Below are 22,180 nucleotides of genomic sequence, written 5' to 3' on the forward strand. Positions count from 1 at the left end.
AACCTAGGGGGGAGGGATCATGGCGTAGACTGCGCTATTGAAATTTTAGGGAGGGTGTTTTGAGGGGTATTTTTCACTATTTTGGGAGGATCATCGTGATATTTAGGGGGAATGCGCCCTTGTTCTTAGGAGGGGTGGGCACCCCTGAACTAAATTCTTCAGTAACTTATCCTTAGAGGTGTGGTGCAGTTTACATTTTCCTTAATCTTAAGATACAGAAAAGAAATAGAGTAAAACCTGTAAAATTGACCACCTTCGTAAGTTGACCACCTGTCTATGTTGACCACTTTTGTCGGGAACGGAATTTGTCCTATCTTGTATAATGAAGGAAAACCTCTGTAACTTGACCACCTTTCTATCTTGACCACCTGCCTATCTTGACCACTAATGTACCCCAAATTTGGTTTGGAGTATTGTAAGAAACCCTTTGTAAGTTGACCACTTGGTTTATTTTTTAAAACTTAATTTAGCAAGTTATTTTATTTTGTTATTATTTTTTTATAGCTTTCCAAGAATATTATTATGCCAGACCAGCATTTTACCAACTAAATAAAACAGCAGCATAACTAAACTTCCTTGTAAGTTTAACCATATTGGAAAACTACTAAGAAACCTTTTATTCTCCAAATTTGTTTTTCTTTTGTTGTTCTATTTGAGATTACCTTTTGTACTCTCTGTTGAATGAAAACATGTGTCAGTAGAAAAGTACAAAGTATTTTTTTCAGTTGCAATATTTTGTGGCAACACTGGAATTGTGCTAGAGTAAAAGTTACTTGCATTGCAGTATTTCTGGTGCAAGGGATTAAGAAATAGAACATTTTCATTTTCAACTGCCTTTTAAAACTATGAGAGTCCAGCTTGTTGCTCTTTGTGTTATAGTTTTACATAAAATGGCTTCAAAAAGAAAGTTAGTTGAACTTGAGATTGATAAAAAGTATGAAATATTAAAATTAATTGAAAAAGGAGAAATCCAGAGAAAATTAGCTGACACGTATGAAATTTCCAAAACTAGTGTCTAATAAGTGCGCCAAACTTCAATAACGAGTTATTTTGTTGAAAAGTGGAACATCATGGTTATAAATGTATTAAATGTATGTGAAAAAAAATAGGCGAAAACTTTGTAATTTTTGATTAGCTATGAATTTTTAGGAACTATTAATATTAAATAACTTTTTATAAACAATGATTTTTTTTAAAATCAATTTACTGAAATTTTAAATTTACATGACACATTATACGTCATTCTGAGAAAATAACCTCTAAAAATATTTGAATAATATTTAAAATTATTGTTTCAAAGTAATGTTAAACGATGAAAGTGAGTTGATTGGAAAGAGTTAGTGTCAATTAGTCAAAAAAGGAATACATGGTGCAAGAAATGACAAAAAAAAAAAAAAAAATCATTACCCCCTTTATAAGTTGACCACCTATCTAAGTTGACCACCAAAGTACTGCACCGCAAGTGGTCAACTTACACAGGTTTCACTGTAGTAGGTGCAATACATATATTTATGTATACGAAGCATGAAAGTGCAGAACTACAAATTTTAAATTAGATAAATCATTATTTTAATTTCAGTAGTCGAACCAATCTGTCACTTTTTGAAAATATGAGGCAGTGAGAATCAAAAGGATGTAAGTGCCAAAACTAAAAAGTTGGAGGTAACCAATACAAATGGTAGGAGAAGTTCTCCTCTGTCTTGATGCAAGAAAGATTACTAGTAGACCCTGGTAGGGTGCTGCTATACTTCATGATTTAGAAAAACTTTTCAATGAAAGTCTACCTAGGAGCCAATCTTTAAACGCGTTTTACTTAAAACTTGAAAATGTCCGCTTACATCCCTTTGCTTCTTACTGCCTCATATGTTAAATTAAGAAACATGTAGCTATTACTTACAATTTCTCCCCATTAGAGCGCCGTGATACGCTGAATTCGAAGGTTTCGTTAGAGTGGTCGATTTCGTAATTGGTGTAGGGAACTTCTTGGCTTTGCTTCAGGAGGGGGAAGTGATGCTGCGCTGGCACTTCGTATCTCTTGGATAAATTGTCTGTCAGCTGAAAAGGCATCAAATGGTAAGACGAGAGAGTCATGAAGAGAAACGCAAAACATTTTTTGAAGATATTCGTTTAATTAAGCTTATTGGATACTTGCTGCTAATTGTGTTATGAGTTCTTCACACATCGTTTTAAATTTAATACATATCTGACCTTATCCCTGCTGGCGATTAAATGTGCAATTGTCACATTCATTAAATTATCACTACTCTCATTTTAAGCAATAATTTCACATATATTCGTTAATACAGGAGACCCACTAAAGTCCCTTCCCAACCTCTTAACTTAGGAACGGCTGTTGCTACATTCATAAAAGTGGTGTTTTGGTATAATAAAGCGGCTATGCGATATTGAATAAAAGGGATTTTCGTAGACACTTTATATAAAGACAAAACAAAATTGTGCAAATTTTTAATTTTGGTACCATTTAAAAGGCTTGGTTTTTCTGCATTAAAATGTAATTTGTTAAAAACTTCTATATTATTTAGATAGGTATTAATAATTGTTACCGGCTGCTGTTAGCCTACTGCCACGAGGTTAAAGGCTTGCTTAGATTTTAGATAGAAGTTAATCATGAATATAAATTCTTTTATGCAAGCAATCTAATTTCTCAGAGTATTTACACTGGCTGGCATTTTATATTTTTTTCTCAAAAATTAAACCAAGTAAGTCATGCTCAGTTATTAATGTAAAGAAATAGCGCATGGGAAGTAAAATTAAATACAAAAAAGTGCCAAAATATTAATAATTAAAATTTAAAAAATTACAATGTTTTCCATCATTTTCTTCGGAGTATTTATACAAATCAGTTTGTAAAATACTTTTAAAGAAACTATGAATTGTTTGAGTAAAACTAAATGCTCAAATATAGACAATTTTCTTGACACATCATCAACTCGATCCATTTCTTGGAATTACCTCAAGTACCAAGAAAAATATTTCTGTCTTTATCTTTACTAATAATAAAGCTTAAAGTCTCTCTGGATGTCTGGATGATGTGTGTGACACGCATAGAGCCTGGACCGTTCGGCCGATTTTCATGAAATTTGGCATAAAGTTAGTTTGTAGCATGGGGGCGTGCACCTCGAAGCGATTTCTCAAAAATTCGATTTTGTTCTTTTTCTATTTCAATTTTAAGAACATTTTCCGGAGCAAAATTATCATAAGATGGACGAGTAAATTACGAAATTATCATGACGTGGAATGGGAGAGTGAATGAACATAGCCAATCGGCAAGAAATTCGTCATCCATTATTTGTAAATATACAGGCGAACCGAATGACATTTTAATTTTCAACTACGGGAAAAGCCGTGCGAGTACCACTAGTCTAGATTAAAAATGGTGGATCACATTCTCGCTGGAACAATGATCCACTTTAGATATCAAGAAAAAAAAAATTTAAAGACATAAATTACTAATATAAAAAATTGCTGTTTTTACCTTGAATCGTACAATATCTTTTGTGATGTACGTTACTTCAAAGAGAGCTTCACTGAAACTCTCCCCGTACGGGTTCATCTTTGACTCTCTCTCTAAAAGAAGTTTCATTCCTTTGTCGTGGTGTGTCGCTGATCGGATTTTGTAACCGAAGGATTTCTTGTCCATATAACATTTCGGACCATTCGCCACATCTTCAAACAAGCATCCATGCTCCAGGCACGAGCTCTTAGCTGAAAAAGAAACTTTGTTCATTTTTCAGCAACATTTTTAGCCATTTTCCTACCATCATTCCTAAATACGAGGGTTGATCCAAAACTAAGGTTCCCATCGATTTTACAAATATACAGCACTGTCTATTCTCATTGAAATTTACATCGTTGGAAAGAAAAAGAGCTTCTTTGTTTTCTGTACTAATAATAAAGCTGAAAGTCTCTCTGTCCGGATTATATCTGTAAGATGTCTGGATGTCTAGATCTCTGTGACGCGCATAACGTATAGACCGTTCGGTCGATTTTCATGAAATTTGGCACAAAGTTAGTATGTAGCATGGAGGTGTGCACCTCGAAGTGATTTTTTGAAAATTCGATGTGATTCTTTTTCTATTCCAATTTTAAGAAAATATCATAAGATGGACGAGTAAATTACGAAATCATCATAACGTGGAACCGTAACATGGGCACAAATCAATTGGAGAGATACGAAATTATCATAACGTGGAACCGTAACATGGGCACAAACCAATTGGAGAGATACGAAATTATTATAACGTGGAACCGTAACATGGGCACAAGCCAATTGGCGAGAAAATTATTTGTAATACATTATTTGTAAATATACAGGCGAACCAAAAGACCATTTAATTTTTTCTATTACGGGCAAAGCGGTGAGGGTACCACTAGTTATACATAATCGCCATCTTTTCCAGTGCATTATTGTCGACGGTGATATAACTTCTGTATCGAGTATCACAGAACTCCACCGCCAACCAGCTGAGGAAGCGTCACTGCAATCAAGAAAGGAGTGGTTTATCGATTCTCATGTCCCACTCTCCTTGCAGTCCGGAGCTCGCGTCTAGTGATTACCACTTTTTGCCTACTCGTTAGTTGAAGGAACACTTTGATAGCCAACTTTTCCGGAGCAACGACGAAGTCAAACGAGCTGATGTGTGCATCACATGACTTCCTTTTACGCCAATTTAATGTCATTTCCCTATTATTGGCAATTTTAATATGATTCAATTGTTTGCTCTCTAAATATCACCAACAGTGGCCAAATTGAAACCAAATTTAAAAAAAAAAAGAAAAGAAAAAAATATCCCCAAATTTGTCTTGAAGTTGGCGACAAAACTTGGCAACCATAAGTCTGGCGATATATCGCCAAGTGTCCGACAAATTATAACACAACTTGAGTTTACATCGAAATTAACAATGATTTCCCCCAAAAAAGGGCAAAAGACCCCCCCCCTCCTTAAGAACATACGAATGCAACCAAAATGGAAGGTGCACAACTAGACCCCACTAGGAGTCTGCGTACCAAATTTTAACTTTCTAGGACGTACCTTTTTTGAGTTATGCGAGATGCATACACACATACACACATACGCACGTACATACGGACGTCACGAGAAAATTCGTCGTAATTAACTCGGGGGTCTGTACGTTTCTAGGCATATATCCACGTGTGATCGGGTCGAAAAAAAAAATTCAACGTTCATTCGGCGTGAGAAAAATGGAAATTAAGGCCGATTTTTGAGTGAACATTTTTCGCGAATACAATATTTCCTTTTTTGTAAAAGAAAGTAAAAAGGGGTGAAACGCCTGCTCAACGGGTTGGCGGTGGACTTCTGTGACACTCGATACAGCAGTTAGGGCGCCGTCGACAATAATGCAGAGAAGAAGATGCTGATTATGTATAAAAATAGAGAAACCTTTTTTTCTTTCCAATGATGTAAATTTCAATGAGAATAGACAGTGCTGTATATTTGTAAAATTGATGGGAACCTTACTTTTGGATCAACCCTCGCAGAATCTCTATATCTTACCTTCTGATTTTGATTGAAGTTAATGAATCTTTCATTGTAATTTTGATTGTAGCATTGAATTTTTCCCTATGAATCCGATCGTAGTCGCTGAATTTTCCGCATCGTTCCGACCGTGGTCACGGAATTTTTCCGAATGATTCCGATCGGAATCCCAGAATGATTCCGAGTGAAAGCATTGAATTTTAGTGCGTAACTCCAATAATAATCATTGAATCTTTTCAAGTGATTCCGATTGAAATCGCAGAATATTTCCATTTAGTTTTTAATAGATTGATTGATTCTTGAGATTTCAATCAAAGTCAGTTTTCCCATGTAATTCTGATTGAAACCACTAAAACCTCCCTAGTATTTGGGTATAGATTGATCGATCGCTAGATGCATGTAAACAACTATAAATATACGTATGAGGTGAAATTAATATGTTATCTATAAAAGTGAATGATAAGGTGCAATATTTCACACTTCTTACTTTCAAATCCGGGGCATTCTATTCTGTCCTTTTCTGTCAGCTCAACCTTCGTCTTAGCCTTGGGTAACAAGACAACCAGGAGAATGATAGTGATCATCAGAACCAAAGCAGTGCCTATGATAGCTCCGAGGCAAGTAATTCTCTTCCTTTTGCTTGCTCTCTGAAATAATATTGCACAGACAATCATCAAAAGAGCGAATTGAATTTTAATAATCAATAACTAACCTGTTTCGGGCTATCTACTATGAGGATATCCTTTTTCAAATTTTCAATTTTGTTTTTTGACAACATGCATAAAATGTTTTCAGGAACACCATCTTAAGTGCCATTCCACCGTCACGTGTGGGACAAAAATACGCTTTTAATTTCATTAACATTTCGTCACATCTCTTAATTTAATGAAACAGGGGTGAGCAATTTTTCTTTATCTTTACGTTTGATACAAAGATGCTCCTGACACAATTATATTTTTATTAAATAATTTTGTTATTTAAAGTAAAATTTATTTACATGTGTCACGTGCGGGACATCCAAAGTCATCCTCTGGTAAATTGCTTATGAATAAGCTAATATTTTTGCTCTATTAATATAGCAATGACAAAACAAATTAAAGATTTTGAAAGCTATAGGGTTCCAACGTAAAGGAAACATATCTCATTAGTTTAGAATTAATTATTTAAAAAATTAAAAAAAAAATATGTATGTGCCCATTTCATTGAATATTGTCATTTTGTCCCGCACGTGACGGTTCCTATATTTCATGAAAAAGAAATAATTTTTGAGGAAAGTTTATGCTAAAGAAGTAACACATGCGTTTGTGATTTCTTTAGCAAAAGAATTTTGTTCATCATCCTTTTAAATTATTTTTTTATGAAATGTATGAAGGTTCACGTGTGGGACAAAATGACCGTTTTCCATGGAATGACCCTTAACATGTTTATAGTGATCAAGATTTTACAGAAAATAAGGATTATAAACCAAAATGGTAACTCCGTAGTGCCACTCCACGAAAAAGTCAACCGTTTGTCCCGCACGTGAAGCGGTTCATATATTTCATTAAAAAGAAATAAATTTAAAGGTTAATGACTTTTTTTTTTCGCTTAAGAAATCACACATAGTTTATAATTTGTTAATCAGAAAAAAAATTGTTCATTAATATTTTAAAGTACTAGAAAGTCGCCCGTCATGAACTCCAGTAAGTAGCGTTCATTGTTGACCACTTTTTCGTTTCTTCATTCCCCTGAAATGACACAGTCTTACCAGTAAAACAGTTAAATTACCGGATCGTGTTCAGCCTTGTCACGATAAAGCCTTTCCCTGCATGTTAAACATTACCAAAACATATTATCAAATGATCATGACGTGGCGCGAGTTTCATTGTTGAAACACGCGGGTTACTCGATCTACGCGGGCTATTATTTATATAAGGATTATTTTTAAGGAAATATATAAGGCATTAAGTGCAGGATAAAGTGACCGTTTTCCGCTGAATAACCCTGTATCTTATTGCAAGCAAATTCTGAATTAACGAGCTGATGTGTGCATCACATGACTTCCTTTTACTCCAATTTAATGTCATTTCCCCATTATTCGCTATTTTAATGTGATTCAATATTTATTCTCTAAATATCACCAACAATGGCCAAATTGAAACCAAAAAAAAAAAAACTCCGCCAAATTTGTCGCCAAGTTGGCGACAAAACTTGGCGACCAAAAGACTGGCGATATATCGCCAAGTGTCCGACAAATTATAACGCCACTTGAGTTTACATCGAAATTAACAATGATTTCCCCCCAAAAAGGTGCAAAAGACCCCCTTAGGAACATCCGAAAGCAACCAAAAGGGGAGGTGCACAACTAGACCCCACTACGAGTCTATGTACCAAATTTCAACTTTCTAGGACATACCATTTTTGAGTTATGCGAGATACATACGCACATACGCACATACGCACATACATACAGACGTCACGAGAAAAGTCGTTGTAATTACCTCGGTGATGGTCAAAATGGATATTTCGCGTGTCTATACATTCTTAGGCACTTTTCCGCATGTGGTCGAATCGAAAACTCAACATTCATTTGGGGGTGAGCAAAATGGAAATTAAGGGCGATTTTTGAGTGAAAATTTTTTCGCGAATACAATACTTCCTTTTTTGTAAAAGGAAGTAAAAAGAGAAAAAAAAAAAAGCTGTTTTATTTGCGTAATTTTTTCAGGCAAAGGTAAGTACTGTGAGCTTTAGGTTATTTTTAAGCTTAGGTAGGAATTTTTTCAAAAATGACGTAATCTTTGGCGAGCTAAATAGTCCGACTTTAAGCCAAGCACTTGATAAAACCATCTTTCCTATTTTTTAGCTTTACAATGGTTTTTGAATTTTCATTCTACTTATTTTAGGAGAGAAGTTGCAGTTATTTGTAAGAACATACTTTTCATTTTTTTCCCTCACAGTTTGAGTTTATTTACAGCCCCATATTCTAAATAGTTTTCATAATAGGAATCTAAAAATTGGCATGATTGCTTATTTTGTCATATGTGTCCTTCATGCTAAATTTCATTAAAATCGGAAATGTCGAGAAAGTGATTAGTCCGAAATGGAATTGCTCATAGGAAACTAGTTTTGCGCGAAGGGGCAAGGTTGCAAGGGATGGTTTACCCCTGTAAATAGTATTTTCAGGAAAATCCTGAAACACATCATTTTTAGTTTGATTAGTTTTTTTTTTTTTTTTTTTTCAAATTTTCAATCAACGTTTGAATTTTTAAAAGTGAAATTTATAATAAAAGAATCCTTAATTGTATCCTCTAATATTCAAATTATCCAATATTTAGGGGTAAATTTCACCCCGTTAAAGTGATTATGGCCAATAAAAAATAATATGTGTTCAATACTTTCTAGTGTTCTATCGATATGCAAAGTTTTATTCCAATCGGCGTGTTGCACTTGGGAAGGGTTACTTGTGTTGAAATCTGTTTATTTCATCGGCAGTCCTTAACCTTCAAGTCCATTGCAAGACTCATATGCCGCGTAAATTCAAATTTATTTTGCAAATTTTAGAATAAAAATCATTTCAAAGGATTTTTTTTTTTTTTTTGAGGATCAGGTTTTCAATATAAGGTATGATTTAAAACATGCACTCCATTGGAAAAAATACCCCCCCCCCCCTCCCACCAGCCCGCAGGCTTCAATATTGGTCTTAGATCTTACGGTCCTCAAAGGGTTAAAGGAAGAAACGCTACCCTCTCCCACTTTCCGCAAGCTTCAATATTTGGTCTCATATGTTATGGTTCACAAAGGGCTACAGGGTAGAACACTACAACAAGCCTCAATATTTGATCTCAGAGCTTATGATCCTCAAAGGGTTAAAGAGTAAAACACTACAACAAGCTTCAATATTTGATCTCAGAGCTTATGGTCCTCAAAGAAATGAAGGTGAAACACTACCGCACCCTCCCCCCTTCCGCAAATTTCAATATTAGATCTCAGAGTTTATGGTTATTTAAGGGTTAAAGGTTAAAACACTACAACTAGCTTCAGTTCTTGATCTCAGAGCTTATGGTGCTCTAAGAGTTAAAGGTGAAACACAGTTCTCTTTCCCTCTTCCGCAAGCTTCAATATTAGATCTCAAAGCTTATGGTTCTCAAAGGGTTAAAGGGTAAAAAACTACAACAAGCTTCAATTTTTGATCTTAGATTTTATGGTCCTCAAAGGGTTAAAGGAAGAAACACTACCCTCCTTTCTACAATCCACAATATTCGATCTCAGAACTTACGGTTTTCAAAGGGTTAAAGGGTAAAACACTACAGCAAGCTTCAATATTTGATCTCACAGCTTATGTTCCTCAAAGAAATAAAGGTGAAACGCTACCGCCCCCCTCCCCCTTTCCGCAAGCTTCAAAATTAGATCCCAGAGCTTATGGTCCTGAAAGGGTTAAAGGATGAAACACCCCTCCCTCTCCACCTACACACTTATAACTCCAAAAAGGTATAATCCGATAAAAAGCAAACAAATAGTTTCACACTTACTGCATGGTTCCCAACCATAGTAGACACATTCAATTAACACTCCGTTTCTCTACTCCAAAAATTGGTTTAATGGAATAAAACACTCGAATGTTTAGATTACCGATTCTCGATCTGCATTGTCGCAACTTTTGCTGTAGTTATCGAATTTAATCTGATAAACATCTGATAAATAAAACAACAGGTGTCTCGATTATATCATTTGATTTCTATCTCCTGGACATGATACAAGAAAGGCAAAACGTTTAACGGGGGATTAAGTGTCAAACTTCCTCGTTGGTATGTTATTATCTAATTATAGTTTTGTATTTACATACAGTGGAACCTCGTTAATTCGAGCACGCTTAAAACGAACTGCTGCTAAGACCAAACTACAATTACGATCCTCGTTTTATCGTTTTAATAAATAACGATATTCGCCCGTTGACGAACTACGGTCAGGAAAAATTAATATTTACGGTCCCTTTGAGTTTTAATGAATTTCAACGGCCAAAAACTTTGCATAAACTCAAAGGACAAAAATTAAAAATTCTCTCTTAAATGTGGTCAATGTAATTAATGTCTGAGAGGAAGACAGTTTAACCAATAAATCGATAGAAATTTTCTGCGGTGATCATTTTAAACGAGTTTTATTATTTAAGAAGCCTTGATTCATAAGAGAGCAATCGAGACACTTAACCACCACCACATGTAAGCAACAACAACAAGTTTAATGAAATTTTTTTTAAAGTTTAAAGTAGGAACAGAAAAAAAAACTGGTTTTTAAGTTAGATAATATGTAGGATAGTTTTCGCTTTAAAGGACATTATTCCATTGTTAACATCAGTAAATATAAAAAAGTACTTCTCTCTCGAGCAAAAACGCAGCAACCTCAAATGTTAAGGATCGTATTAAAAACCAAAGTCCCCCCCCCCCCCCATAACAAAAAAAAGTCTGATCCCTTAAAAAAGAAGAAGAAATACATCTAGCATCCAGCTCCTAGCATTTATATGAACTTGGACATCTTGAATTCAAATTTTCATTTTCGCAATCACGAGTTGCAATAGAACCCTACTCGTTGGATTTCTGCGAATTATCTTCTATCGCAACTCCAATTGCGGAAAACGTAATTTGAGTTTAAGATGTGAAAATTCAGATGAATGGCAGGGGTTGAAGGTTAGATGTTGTGTGCTGGATGCTGGATGATGTTTTTGTCTTGAGAGAATTGTGTAAAGTCAAGAAGGTCGGGTATAAATAAAGCCGATTCTGGTGGACATCGAAGACACCGCCCGGGAGGAGAAACATGCCCGTGGTGCCCCCCCCCCCCCCCCCCCCGCCCCCATAGAAAAATAAAATCAAAGAAACCATCAGCAGTAATCAAATATAAACAAAAAGCCGTCACGATTGCTCAAAATAAAAAGGCTTTTAAAATTTTAATTGCGATTCTGCGATACCGTGTCTGTCCTCCCCCCCCCCCTCTCATCAACTCCCCACACAAACACACATGCATACATTCACTAGCGCAGCCAGAAATACCTTCTGGAGGGCGTTTTTTGATCAAAAATACCTTTCTGAAGGGGTTTTTTGATCAAAAAAATTTTTGAAGGTGGTTTTTTGATCAAAACAGCCTTTTCAATATACATAAACTACTGTGTTATAATTTGCATTTATGTTAAAACCAGACCCTGAGGGAGGTGTTTCCCCCCCCCCCCCCCTTCTCTGCGCCACTGCACACATTCCCTTATAAGCAAACCCCAAGGGAAAAATAATTTTTTTCATAATTTGGATCCGACTCTTCAAGTTTTTTATCAAATCAAGAAAATGTGTCCACCAATGTATGCTTTTGCTTATCCAGTTAATTTTAGCTTGATTAGTTTAAGTTTAAATTATTATTTTGAAAAATTTAAACATGACTTATTTAAAATTATCTCACTGACTGATTATTCCTACTGATGGATAAAATTTGAAGTTCAAAAAATGAAAGGCTGATGAGGATATATTTACTGTATACCTGTCTTGTGATGAGGATAAAAAACTTTTATTTTTATTTGGACAGTTTTCTACTTCTGTGTAGACGACATTTCTAATATAGTTAAAAAAGAAAATTTTTTTAAAGTTGGTGCTGCCATCTATTGCTTATATGCTGACTTATCACTGTTTTATTACATAGACTGAAAAAGCTGCAAAAATCTTCACTGCGAAAAATACTACTTTAGCAACGCAATATTTTCAGCAAAATTTCTTCATTGATATATCATCGCCTCAGAGCAACAGTAGGATATCTTTGTGTTTTTTCTGGGATTAGATGTTTTTTTACTGTTACTCTGAGGCGACGATGTATTGTAGTTTGATGGATCCCCATTGATAAATAATTAATGTATCATTTATCGTCTTTTCTTTAAGGTATATGACTAAAAGAAGGGTAGACGGCACAAAATCCAGTGCATAAAGGTAACTACGCGGACCCCCCGGACGGTGGAACCTAAGGCTTACAGCTAAGTGGTGGGGTGCGTGCGGAGAAAAGTGCATAAAGGTAAGACTTTTTTTATATTATAATGACTCTTAAAATTAGTGAGAAATAAGGGGTTAGGGATGTAATAAAAACAGTGTATAGTAAGAAATTCAGTTCCCTACCCAAGTATTAGGTTTCGCATGGTGATTTTTTAAAACATTTGATAGTACAATTTCTGGCTACCATTTTCAATTCTTTCGATTTAGAACAGGGCTGTCCAACTGGCGGCACGCCAACACATATTGTGCGGTTCGCATCGATGTTGACATTCCTGCGTTGTAAAGACAGGCGAATCGGAATTAGTTTTACCAATAAAATGTAAGCAATTTGTTTTATAATCCTTCTGTGTTATTGTTTTATAATTAATAATTGATTACTATTAATTGTTATTGTATAAGAGGTAAGAGGTTTTTGTTCAACTTTTTCAAACCGCGATCCGCAGGGTGATCAGTGACCGGAATTATGGCCCGTAGGCTCTTTGCAGTTGCATAGCCCTGATTTAGAACATGTTTATAACACATGTTTTGAGAAATCGTCGTACGTGGGGAGAATCATAGGAGGGGGGAAGGAAACTTCTTACCCTTGGAAATACCCAGTCCCGACATTTCGGATTTTTCGATTTTTCTGGGGGTGGGTGTGGATTAAAGAGTATACTGAATGTAAATCACACCAAAAAACTGCAAAACAAAGCCCACTTACATTTATCTACATTTATTTTCCAAAGGCATGGGGTGGGGGAGGCTATCGACTCTCTTGGTTTCCCTAAATGACAGATCTGCCCCCTCCCTGTTCTCCTACTTTTAAAAATTTGAACGTTTTTTATTTATGTAACGCAAAAACTAGTTTAATTGGTATATCAATAGTAATTAAAAATTTTCGCATGAGAAACATTGGTTAGTACGGTAATTATTTGCTTAAAAACTTAGTTTACTAATATTCTCCCCGTCCCCTGTTGTGTGGTTATGTACATTTAAATTCATACCAATCAAGTCATGGTGCAAAAGACGTGAGCTATGGTGGTGCCATCTCTTGACAGTTTAGTCAATTGTTGTCCGATTTAGACGTCCCATCTAAAAGTGACTCTAGATAAAGAGCAGGTGCCCTTATTTGGGATATCCAGACCTAAATTTCTAGCAGAAAAGGGGAGGCTTGTATGTTTTCATCCAAAAAAAAAAAAAAAAAAATTGAATTCAGACGAGAGGAAAAAAACGCAGTTTCTATTTGCTCACATAGAGTTTAAGTTCTTTCACGCGGTGCTTTCATAAACCTTTCAGTTCACCAGAACCACCGTTTAATTTACGTAGGAGCGTACAGGAGCCCAGCTCCTTCACTTATTTTCACATTTAGGCGAATTTTACGTATTTCACGGGTATTCATACTATTTATGTATGAAAAGGAGATCTGATAACTATTGGGCTCCTGCACTTCCATTGTCAGAAATTAAGCCCTGACCGAAACACTAGATTTCATCTTATAGCAGACGACAACGTAGCTAGCGGGTGGCTACTGAATGAAAAATGATTAAAATAGCAACATTTGTTCGACAAGTGTTACTTAAAGAGGTTTTAAGCAAAATGAATATAATTTACAAGAAATAGCAGCAATTACGGTTAGTAATGACGAGAGAAAATTATTGACAAATGCGAATCCGGATGAATCAATCTGGAGAGGAGTCAATTTTATCTTCGTTTTGATCTTACTCTATTAAAAACCCGATCTCAGGGAAAAGCCCAAGCGCTCCCCCACCCCCTGATCCAAGCCCTAGCAGCCCCGCTATGCTTCAGTTTTAAAATTAATGAACTGATGGGCTACGGAGCGCAATATTGATGAGTTCCTCTGCTTACTGCCTTATTTTTACTTCCTTTTACAAAAAAGGAAGTATTGTATTCGCGAAAAAATTTTCACCCAAAAATCGGCCTTAATTTCCATTTTGCTCACCCACAAATGAATGTTGAGGTTTTTTTTTTTCAACCCGACCACACGTGGATATATGCCTAGGAACCTACAGACACCCGAAATATCTATTTTGACGATTCCTGAGTTAATTACAACGAGTTTTCTCGTGATGTCTGTATGTACGAATGTATGTGCGTCTGTGCGTATGTGTGTATGTATGTATATCGCATAACTCAAGAACGGAATGTCCTAGAAAGTTTAAATTTGGTACGTAGACTCCTAGTGGGGTCTAGTTGTGCATTTTCTTTTTTGGTTGCATTCGTATGCTCCGAAGGGGGTCTTTTTCTCCATTTTGGGGGGAAATCATTGTTAATTTCGATGTAAACTCACGTGGTGTTATAATTTGTCGGACACTTGGCGATATATCGCCAGTCTTTTGGTCGCCAAGTTTTGTCGCCAACTTGGCGACCACTTTGACGTTTTTTTTTTTCTTTAATTTTGAATTTGGTTCCAATTTGGCCACTGTTGGTAATATTTAGAGAGTAAACAATTGAATCACGTTTATATTGCCAATGATGGGGAAATGACATTAAATTGGAGTAAAAGGAAGTCATGTGATGCACACATCAGCTCGTTAAACATTCGCTATAAAGAAAAAAGAAAATTGTAAAAGCTAATCTCTCGTGCAAATTAAGTCCTGGTGTTACCTATAAACACAACTTTGCTGTGTTTATAATTCTGTTTTTTAAAAACAAAACAGCAAGTATTTCATACACTTTTTTGGAGCGAGTTGGGTTTTTTATAATTAGCAAAAAACTCATAACTTTTATTAGGACATATTTTTTAATGAAAACACATACTTACGTGAAGAAATTTGCTATAATTACGACGAATTTTATTTTAAATAAAATAATTGATAATCTTTTTAGCAAAGAAATATTCTGCTTTGTCAAAATTAGGTAGGGATTTAGCTATTTTGGGAGAGAAATTTCATTCATCTTATCATGGATGGATTTCTACGAACAGATTCACTTAGTATAAGTACTTTAACTTGAATTGACCAGGGTCCGACTACTAACTAAAAGTGTGGCCCTAGGCTCATCATAATTTGGAGGCCTCCTGAAGGCTCTGTAGCAGAATTAAGTCGGTGATTTGCAGGTTGGGGGGGGGGAGGGAATCATCGAAATACCTTTTTTATACATTTACATCTTTTTCTATTACATAACTATATAAATCTTTTAGCATGTGCATTTATGAATCTCCTTCGTGGCTTCTCTTAATTGTGACATGGTAAATTCGCTACTGGCAGGGCAGAAGGAATTAAAATTCTCCTTAAAGAAAGTTTTTTTTTTCGATTAACAAGTCATTATTTTTAACTATTATTTTTAAAAAATTTATATTTTTTGTATAATTGCAATGCTATGTATAAATCTGTGAGTAAATTGGGCCTCTTAGGAAGAGGGGGCCCCAGGCAGTAATGTACAGTAATCTGGCCCTGGAATTGACTGAAAATCTTTAACACCAATGATGAATCTTTTTTCCACAATTAGCGCAGTTTATATATTCAATTTATACGTCATTATAATTTTATATTTTTAGAGTGAATTCTTCCCAGATACAGTTTTGCGGCAACCAATTCGTTTACTAATGTGTCTCTGCGAATCCATTAGTTTGCAGTTTCATTAATTTTTGTTGTATGCCTTAATTATGTAAATTGTGTAAAAAAAGTTTTTTAATGCAATGCATTCTGTAAGTAAACCTTTGGCAGTGAAAATTTTCCCTTTCTTAATTTCAAAGCATGGTTATTTGGTTCAAAATTATCATAGTTAATGCATAACAGACGTTGTTCCAACCATCTCTCTATTTTCCGGCCTTCGTTCATCGAGCATTTCATATTATTTGTTCAAAAATTAAAAGGCCCTAAAATAATTATCACATTGACAATAGCAAGTTATGATCAAATTTTTTTTCAAATCTCAGTGAGTCTCTATTTTTAAGCGTCAAACTATTGTGTAATACGAATTGAATTTTGTCAATCAGTTTTGTTTTTGCTTTATTGTAAATCATTATTTGTAAATAATATAATAAAAACAACGATTAAAATGCCCAAATAGCAATTGAATTGATCATACGTGTTTCATGGTTACAATGAACCCCTTTTCCAACGCAGTAAAATGAGTTGTGTATGAAAAGACGTCTAACAAAAGCCAACATTGATATAAGCCAAAACATTCAAAAGCTTATTTCTTTCCTTTAAATAGGGGTCTATATATTCAGGGGTGCCCAGCTAGAGGGGTCATGGCGCAGAATGCGCTATTGAAATTTTTAAAGGGGTGTTTTGAGGTGTTTTTTCTCATTTTTTCGGAGGAGGGGCTCTTGCTTTTGAGGGGTCTTCGCGATATTTAGGGGGGTGCGCCCTTGCTGTTAGAGGAGGTGAGTACCCCGATATATCTACAACATCAAAGCCCGTGTCAGTAGTTTTATTGATGTTTGAGAATTTTAAATGGTGTTTCAATCCTTTCACTTTTCGTACTAAAGTCAACATTGAAGTACATGCTAATTCAAAATCCGATTCTTTAAATGGAATTTTTCGAATAACATCCAAAATGTGTGAATTGTTACTTCGCTTTTTACTGGTAGCAGTGAAAATTTTTAAAATGTAATCATACGTACGAAATTTGATAAAATGTTAAGGAAACGATGGCGTGTCAACAAAAAATATCCTTGAAATATATATATGGCAAGGCGATTGCAAGTTAAAATGATAGTTTTGCTTTCTGATTTTAATACAATAATACAGCTGTGCGGTTAGAATCCTGACTCAAATGAGGGTTTTTTTTTTTTTTTTTGAAAGAGCAACCAAAATATGAGCTGGTATATTTTACCCGAAAGCGGTGTGCTTTTTTTTAATGATGCCCTTTACCTATGGTGTTTGATGAAGTATTATGATAGTTATGGCTTTCTCACAAAAAATACCTTTGAGAAAAAGTAACAATCCCTACATAGTATAAAATGAAGTCTCCAAAAAGCGTCTGTCTGAACGTGCAAATCTCGCTAACCACACGGCCGATTTCGCTGAAATTTTCACAGTATCTTTCTTTTAGCCCCGGAAAGGTTTGCAGACCAGTTCGGAAAAAAAAAAAAAATTCGATGAGTAGTTCTTTTTTTCTTCCAATTGACGCCTAATTTTCACAAATTCTAGTATATGGGGGTGAAAAATTACTTGCCCATATTAATATTACATATCGTTGGAAAGGATAGGATTTTCTGTATTCTACACTATTTCTTTCAATGCTCTAACTTAATTACGGCAGAAGTTATTTGCGTTTTTATTGCGAATTATTTTAGGCTTAGCTGAAATTTAGGCACTAATATCTTCAGTAAATATATCAATAAAAGTGAAGGATTGGTCCCACATTTTTCTTTTCGACACCATTGGAAAAAGCGATATATTTTACTCCAGATCTATCTCGACCTATGGTCGATAAGCCTCTATTTCCAAAAGAAAAAAAAGTTACAAGCCTTTTTGAATCAACTTCGAAAAATCTCATCTATATTGAAGTTGTTAACCATTTTATATTCGCGTTTCCTCGGTTACACTTATTGAAACCATTGTTTCTTTTCTTCTTTCTCATTTTACTGAAACATATTTTATTTTGTGTTTCCATGGTTACGCTTTTTAAAACGTAATTTCTTTAAAGTATTTTAATATCTGTCATTGTTTGGATGGGAAATTTTGTGTGATACGACACGTATTGTTAATGCAGTTTTTTCGAATATTACTTCATTAAAATTAATTAGTTTTTGTTGTAGGAATTAACTTTAAGTTTATATATATATATATATATATATATATATATATATATATATATATATATATATATATATATATATATATATATATAAAAGAAATGGTAGCAATGAGCAATGTTAAAATTATGAAGTACAAAACGAGACTTCTTCATGTATTTAACTTCTTTAACACTTCTGTAAAGTTTCAAAAATACGAGTATGGAAAACTTACTTCCTTCAAGATGAGGATGAGATGAGCTGGAAAGTGGAATTTATGAGTTTTCAATTTTTCACACGTTGACAAAACAATACCCTCGCAGCATCAGGCGAGCCAATATCTTGTCAGCCGTTTAGTTTGCTCGAATTTATTGCGGAAAAGTGTGTTGACACCTTGAGTGATTCAACGTTTCCTTCGTTATTCGTTGGAAGAAACAACATAATGCTTGTGATTTTTACCTCTTTGTGAAATTTCGTCATATTTCAAAACTAGAATACTTTATAAGTGTGCTTTCTTCTTTCATTTCCCGTTCTTTTTTTAAAAAAATAGGAATTTAAAAATATTTTGCTTTCAAAGAAATGTTTCGAAACACAACAGTGATTTTATAGCTTTCTGAAGGTTTTAAAATAACTAAAATTATTACCGTTCAGAATGCGCGTTATTTTTGTCGTTTTAAAAAATGAAGGTTGAAAACAAGGCCGTAACCAGATTTTTGTTTTGGGATAGTTTTACCAAAAACATTTCTCATGAAGTCTATATGAACAATAAAATTTAATTTCATTGAAAATATCTAGTAATTTTTGTTACAATAGGTTAGTTAAATATCGGGGGTTGCTTCAAAGGCATTAACTGACAAGCGTAAGAAAGGACATATCTTTTAAACGAAGGGGAAAAAATGTAATGTGTACATTGCATAACTTCACCCCTGTTAAATATTCAAAATCTTCTTAGCAACTGAAAAGAATAAACACGTGTTCTCATATACGTGCAGTCGAAGTAATTCTAAAATTCATATTTTTTGAACAGTTACAAGACATGTGAAACATATAGTTTGGCACTTTCAAATTTGAAGAATTTTTATGTTTTTGTTACCGTTAGACTTCAAAATTTGAAGGAAAATGTTGTAATGTTTTTGTTAGAAAGGATGTTAAAAATAAATTCTGCAGATAAAGCACTGAGTAGGATTCTTCAACAATAATAATTTTACTTTTTCAAATGAAATTGAAAAATGAATAAACAAAAAAAAGAGAAAAGCTTGATATTTTTTTCAGCAAAACAAGTATAATAAAGGGCATTCAGCAAAACAAGTATAATTAATGTCATTTCTACCATTACTGGCAATTTTAATGTGATTCAATAGTTTACTCTCTAAATATCACCAACAGTGGCAAAATTGAAACAGATTTTTTTTTAAAAAATCGCTAAATTTGTCGCCAAGTTTGCGACAAAACTTGGCGATAAAAGACTAGCAATATATAGCCAAGTGTCCGCCAAATTATAACACCACTTGAGTTTGCATCGAAATTAACAATGATTTCCCCACAAAAAGGGGCAAAAGACCCCTTTAGAAACACCCGAATGCAACATAAAGGGGAGGTGCACAACTACACCTCACTAGGAGTCTACTTACCAAATTTCAACTTTCTAAGACATTCCGTTCTTTAGTTATGCGACATATATACGCATATACGCACATATTCACATACATACGTACATACAGACGTCACGAGAAAATTCGTTGTAATTAACTCGGGAATCGTCCTTATGGATACTTCGCGTACGTTCTTAGGCACTTATCCACGTGTGGTCGAGTGGAAAAAAAACTCAATATTCATTCGGGGGTGAGTAAAATGGAAATTAAGGTCATTTTTTGAGTGAAATTTTTTTCCGGAATACAATACTTCCTTTTTTGTAAAAGAAGTAATTAAAGAGTTCGGAAGATTCCGTGTTAAAGTTCATTGTTGAATTGTATTTTTTATTCACTTTAACAACATGATCACACGCAAGAGGGCAGCACCTGCTGGCATTACTTATATTCAACGAAAGTTTTTCCGAGCCTGTTACATAATGACGTCAAATGCAAAGGCGTGGTAAACGTCAAGTTTAAATCCCAGGCTTATGATTCGTCAAAAGTGATAGCGTCCTTTGCCATTTTGCAATCTTGTTTTCGTGATTTATCTTGCTCTGTAGTGTGTGCTCTTCAAGCGGCGATGATGTGTGGAGGCGAGTTTGTTGGCGGGCTATTTTTGCCCTTTAGCAAAAAACGTAAAAAAAAATTGTATCTTTTATCATCGTAAAATCGTAAAAGATTCGAAACAAAATGTATAGTGTGATCATCGTATAGTTAACCTAGAAATCATCTGTCAATTTTTTCATAAAACGCCATCAACGAGAAACGACGAAATGTCCTCCCTTTGAACTGACCGCCACCAAAATGTATTGAATGAGTCTGTAAATAATCTCAGACTAATTAGTAATCTCACCGTCCCAGAGAAACGACGAAATGTCTTCCCTTGGAACTGACTGCCACAGCAAAATATATTGGATGAGCCTGTGAAGACTCGCAGACCAAATCTACAATTAACCATCCCTGAGAAATACGTTGGTTCTACCAGCAAGTCTTACGTTGGGATCGTCGCATCCCTTCGTATTTTTTTTATATAAATTCATCTCTACATTGGTGGAACTGCTTATCGGTCAATATGTGCTCACTGATATCTAAATTCATCTCCACATTGGCGGAACTGCTTATCGGCCGATATGTGCTTACTGAGGTTTAAATTCATCATCTACGTTGGTGGAACTGCTTATCGGTCAAATATGTGTTTACTAATGTTTTAAATCCATATCTACATTGGTAGAACTGTTTATCGGTCAATATATATTTACTGATGGTAATTGATTGGTATTCTATGAAATGATATTTAATCTCGAATTTTAAGAATTTATCCTTCGTTAAATTGTGTTTTTAAATGAAGATTGATAATTATCAATTTATGGTATCTTATTGTTTTTTTTATATTTAAAATAAATGGCTTGTTACACATTTATTAATCATTTTGTAGTCACCTTCACAACGCAAATGATATTAAGATGAAGTTAAATGGTAAACAAATGAAATATTCAATTTTAATATTTTATTTAAAATTTTATACATTATATCTCACAAATTTTAACCAAAGTTTTTACATCTTTATTAAGTATTTTACATTTTTATGGTGCCGTGTGTGCCGAACAGGGGTTATTGATTTTCAATGAAATTTTGGGGACCACTCTGGATTGCATTATATAATTTATTGCATTTTATGATTTTTATTATTATGTTGAATATTTATGTGTCATTTTTTTCATGAATGCATATATATTTTTTTTGAGTTGCATATATATTTTGAATAAGTACTAAAATTTATATCATGGCAAATTCATTGTTACCCCTTATCCCAACATTTTCTGGAGAAAACTCCGAGAATGTGCATGCATTTCTGGATAACATTTGTGAAATTGCTGAACTCGAAAAATGGTCAGCTGCAAAGAAAATAATAATCTTAAAATTGAGATTACGAGACAAAGCACAGGAATTTATTTCCGAAATCTTAAAAAGAAATGCCAATGCTACATTTTCCGAGCTTTCTCAAGAGTTAAAGAGAAAATATTCTTACACAATTTCCTTTGAATCTGCTCAAAAGGATTTCTGGGGTATATCACAAAAGCAGGGGCAATCCGTAACGGATTTAAGTGAATGTGTTGTTAAAGCCGCTGATAGATTTTTAAACCCAAATAACAACGCAGAGAAGGATCTTTTGGATTTAGTGGATAAATCAAAATTTTCCAAATTTATTGATGCTCTAAGGCCCGACATCAGAATTGAGGTTCAGAAGCAGGGTCCCAACACTTTCAAACAGGCACTTAAAATTGCGAAGCATGTTGAAAATGCCCTTAACAGTTCTGGGAATTTCTGTAACCCCCAACTGGAAATTAA

The 22,180-nt window shown here is 34.5% G+C and overlaps 1 protein-coding gene across 1 annotated transcript in view; it reads right to left on the minus strand.

The window, feature by feature from the left end:
* The window catches only part of LOC129226271 (maltase-glucoamylase-like), a 70,312-nt gene extending 66,738 nt beyond the window's left edge, over positions 1–3,574 (minus strand). Inside the window, exons 1-2 of the mRNA XM_054860872.1 lie at positions 3,497–3,574; positions 1,898–2,055 (exon numbers count right to left, since the gene is read on the minus strand). Coding sequence (XP_054716847.1) covers positions 1,898–2,055; positions 3,497–3,574 — 236 coding nt within the window. The remainder of the gene's footprint in view (positions 1–1,897; positions 2,056–3,496) is intronic.
* Between the last annotated feature and the right edge of the window lie 18,606 nt (positions 3,575–22,180).

The sequence above is a fragment of the Uloborus diversus genome, chromosome 7 (genome assembly GCF_026930045.1).
Source record: "Uloborus diversus isolate 005 chromosome 7, Udiv.v.3.1, whole genome shotgun sequence".
Classification (NCBI taxonomy): Eukaryota; Metazoa; Arthropoda; class Arachnida; order Araneae; family Uloboridae; genus Uloborus; species Uloborus diversus.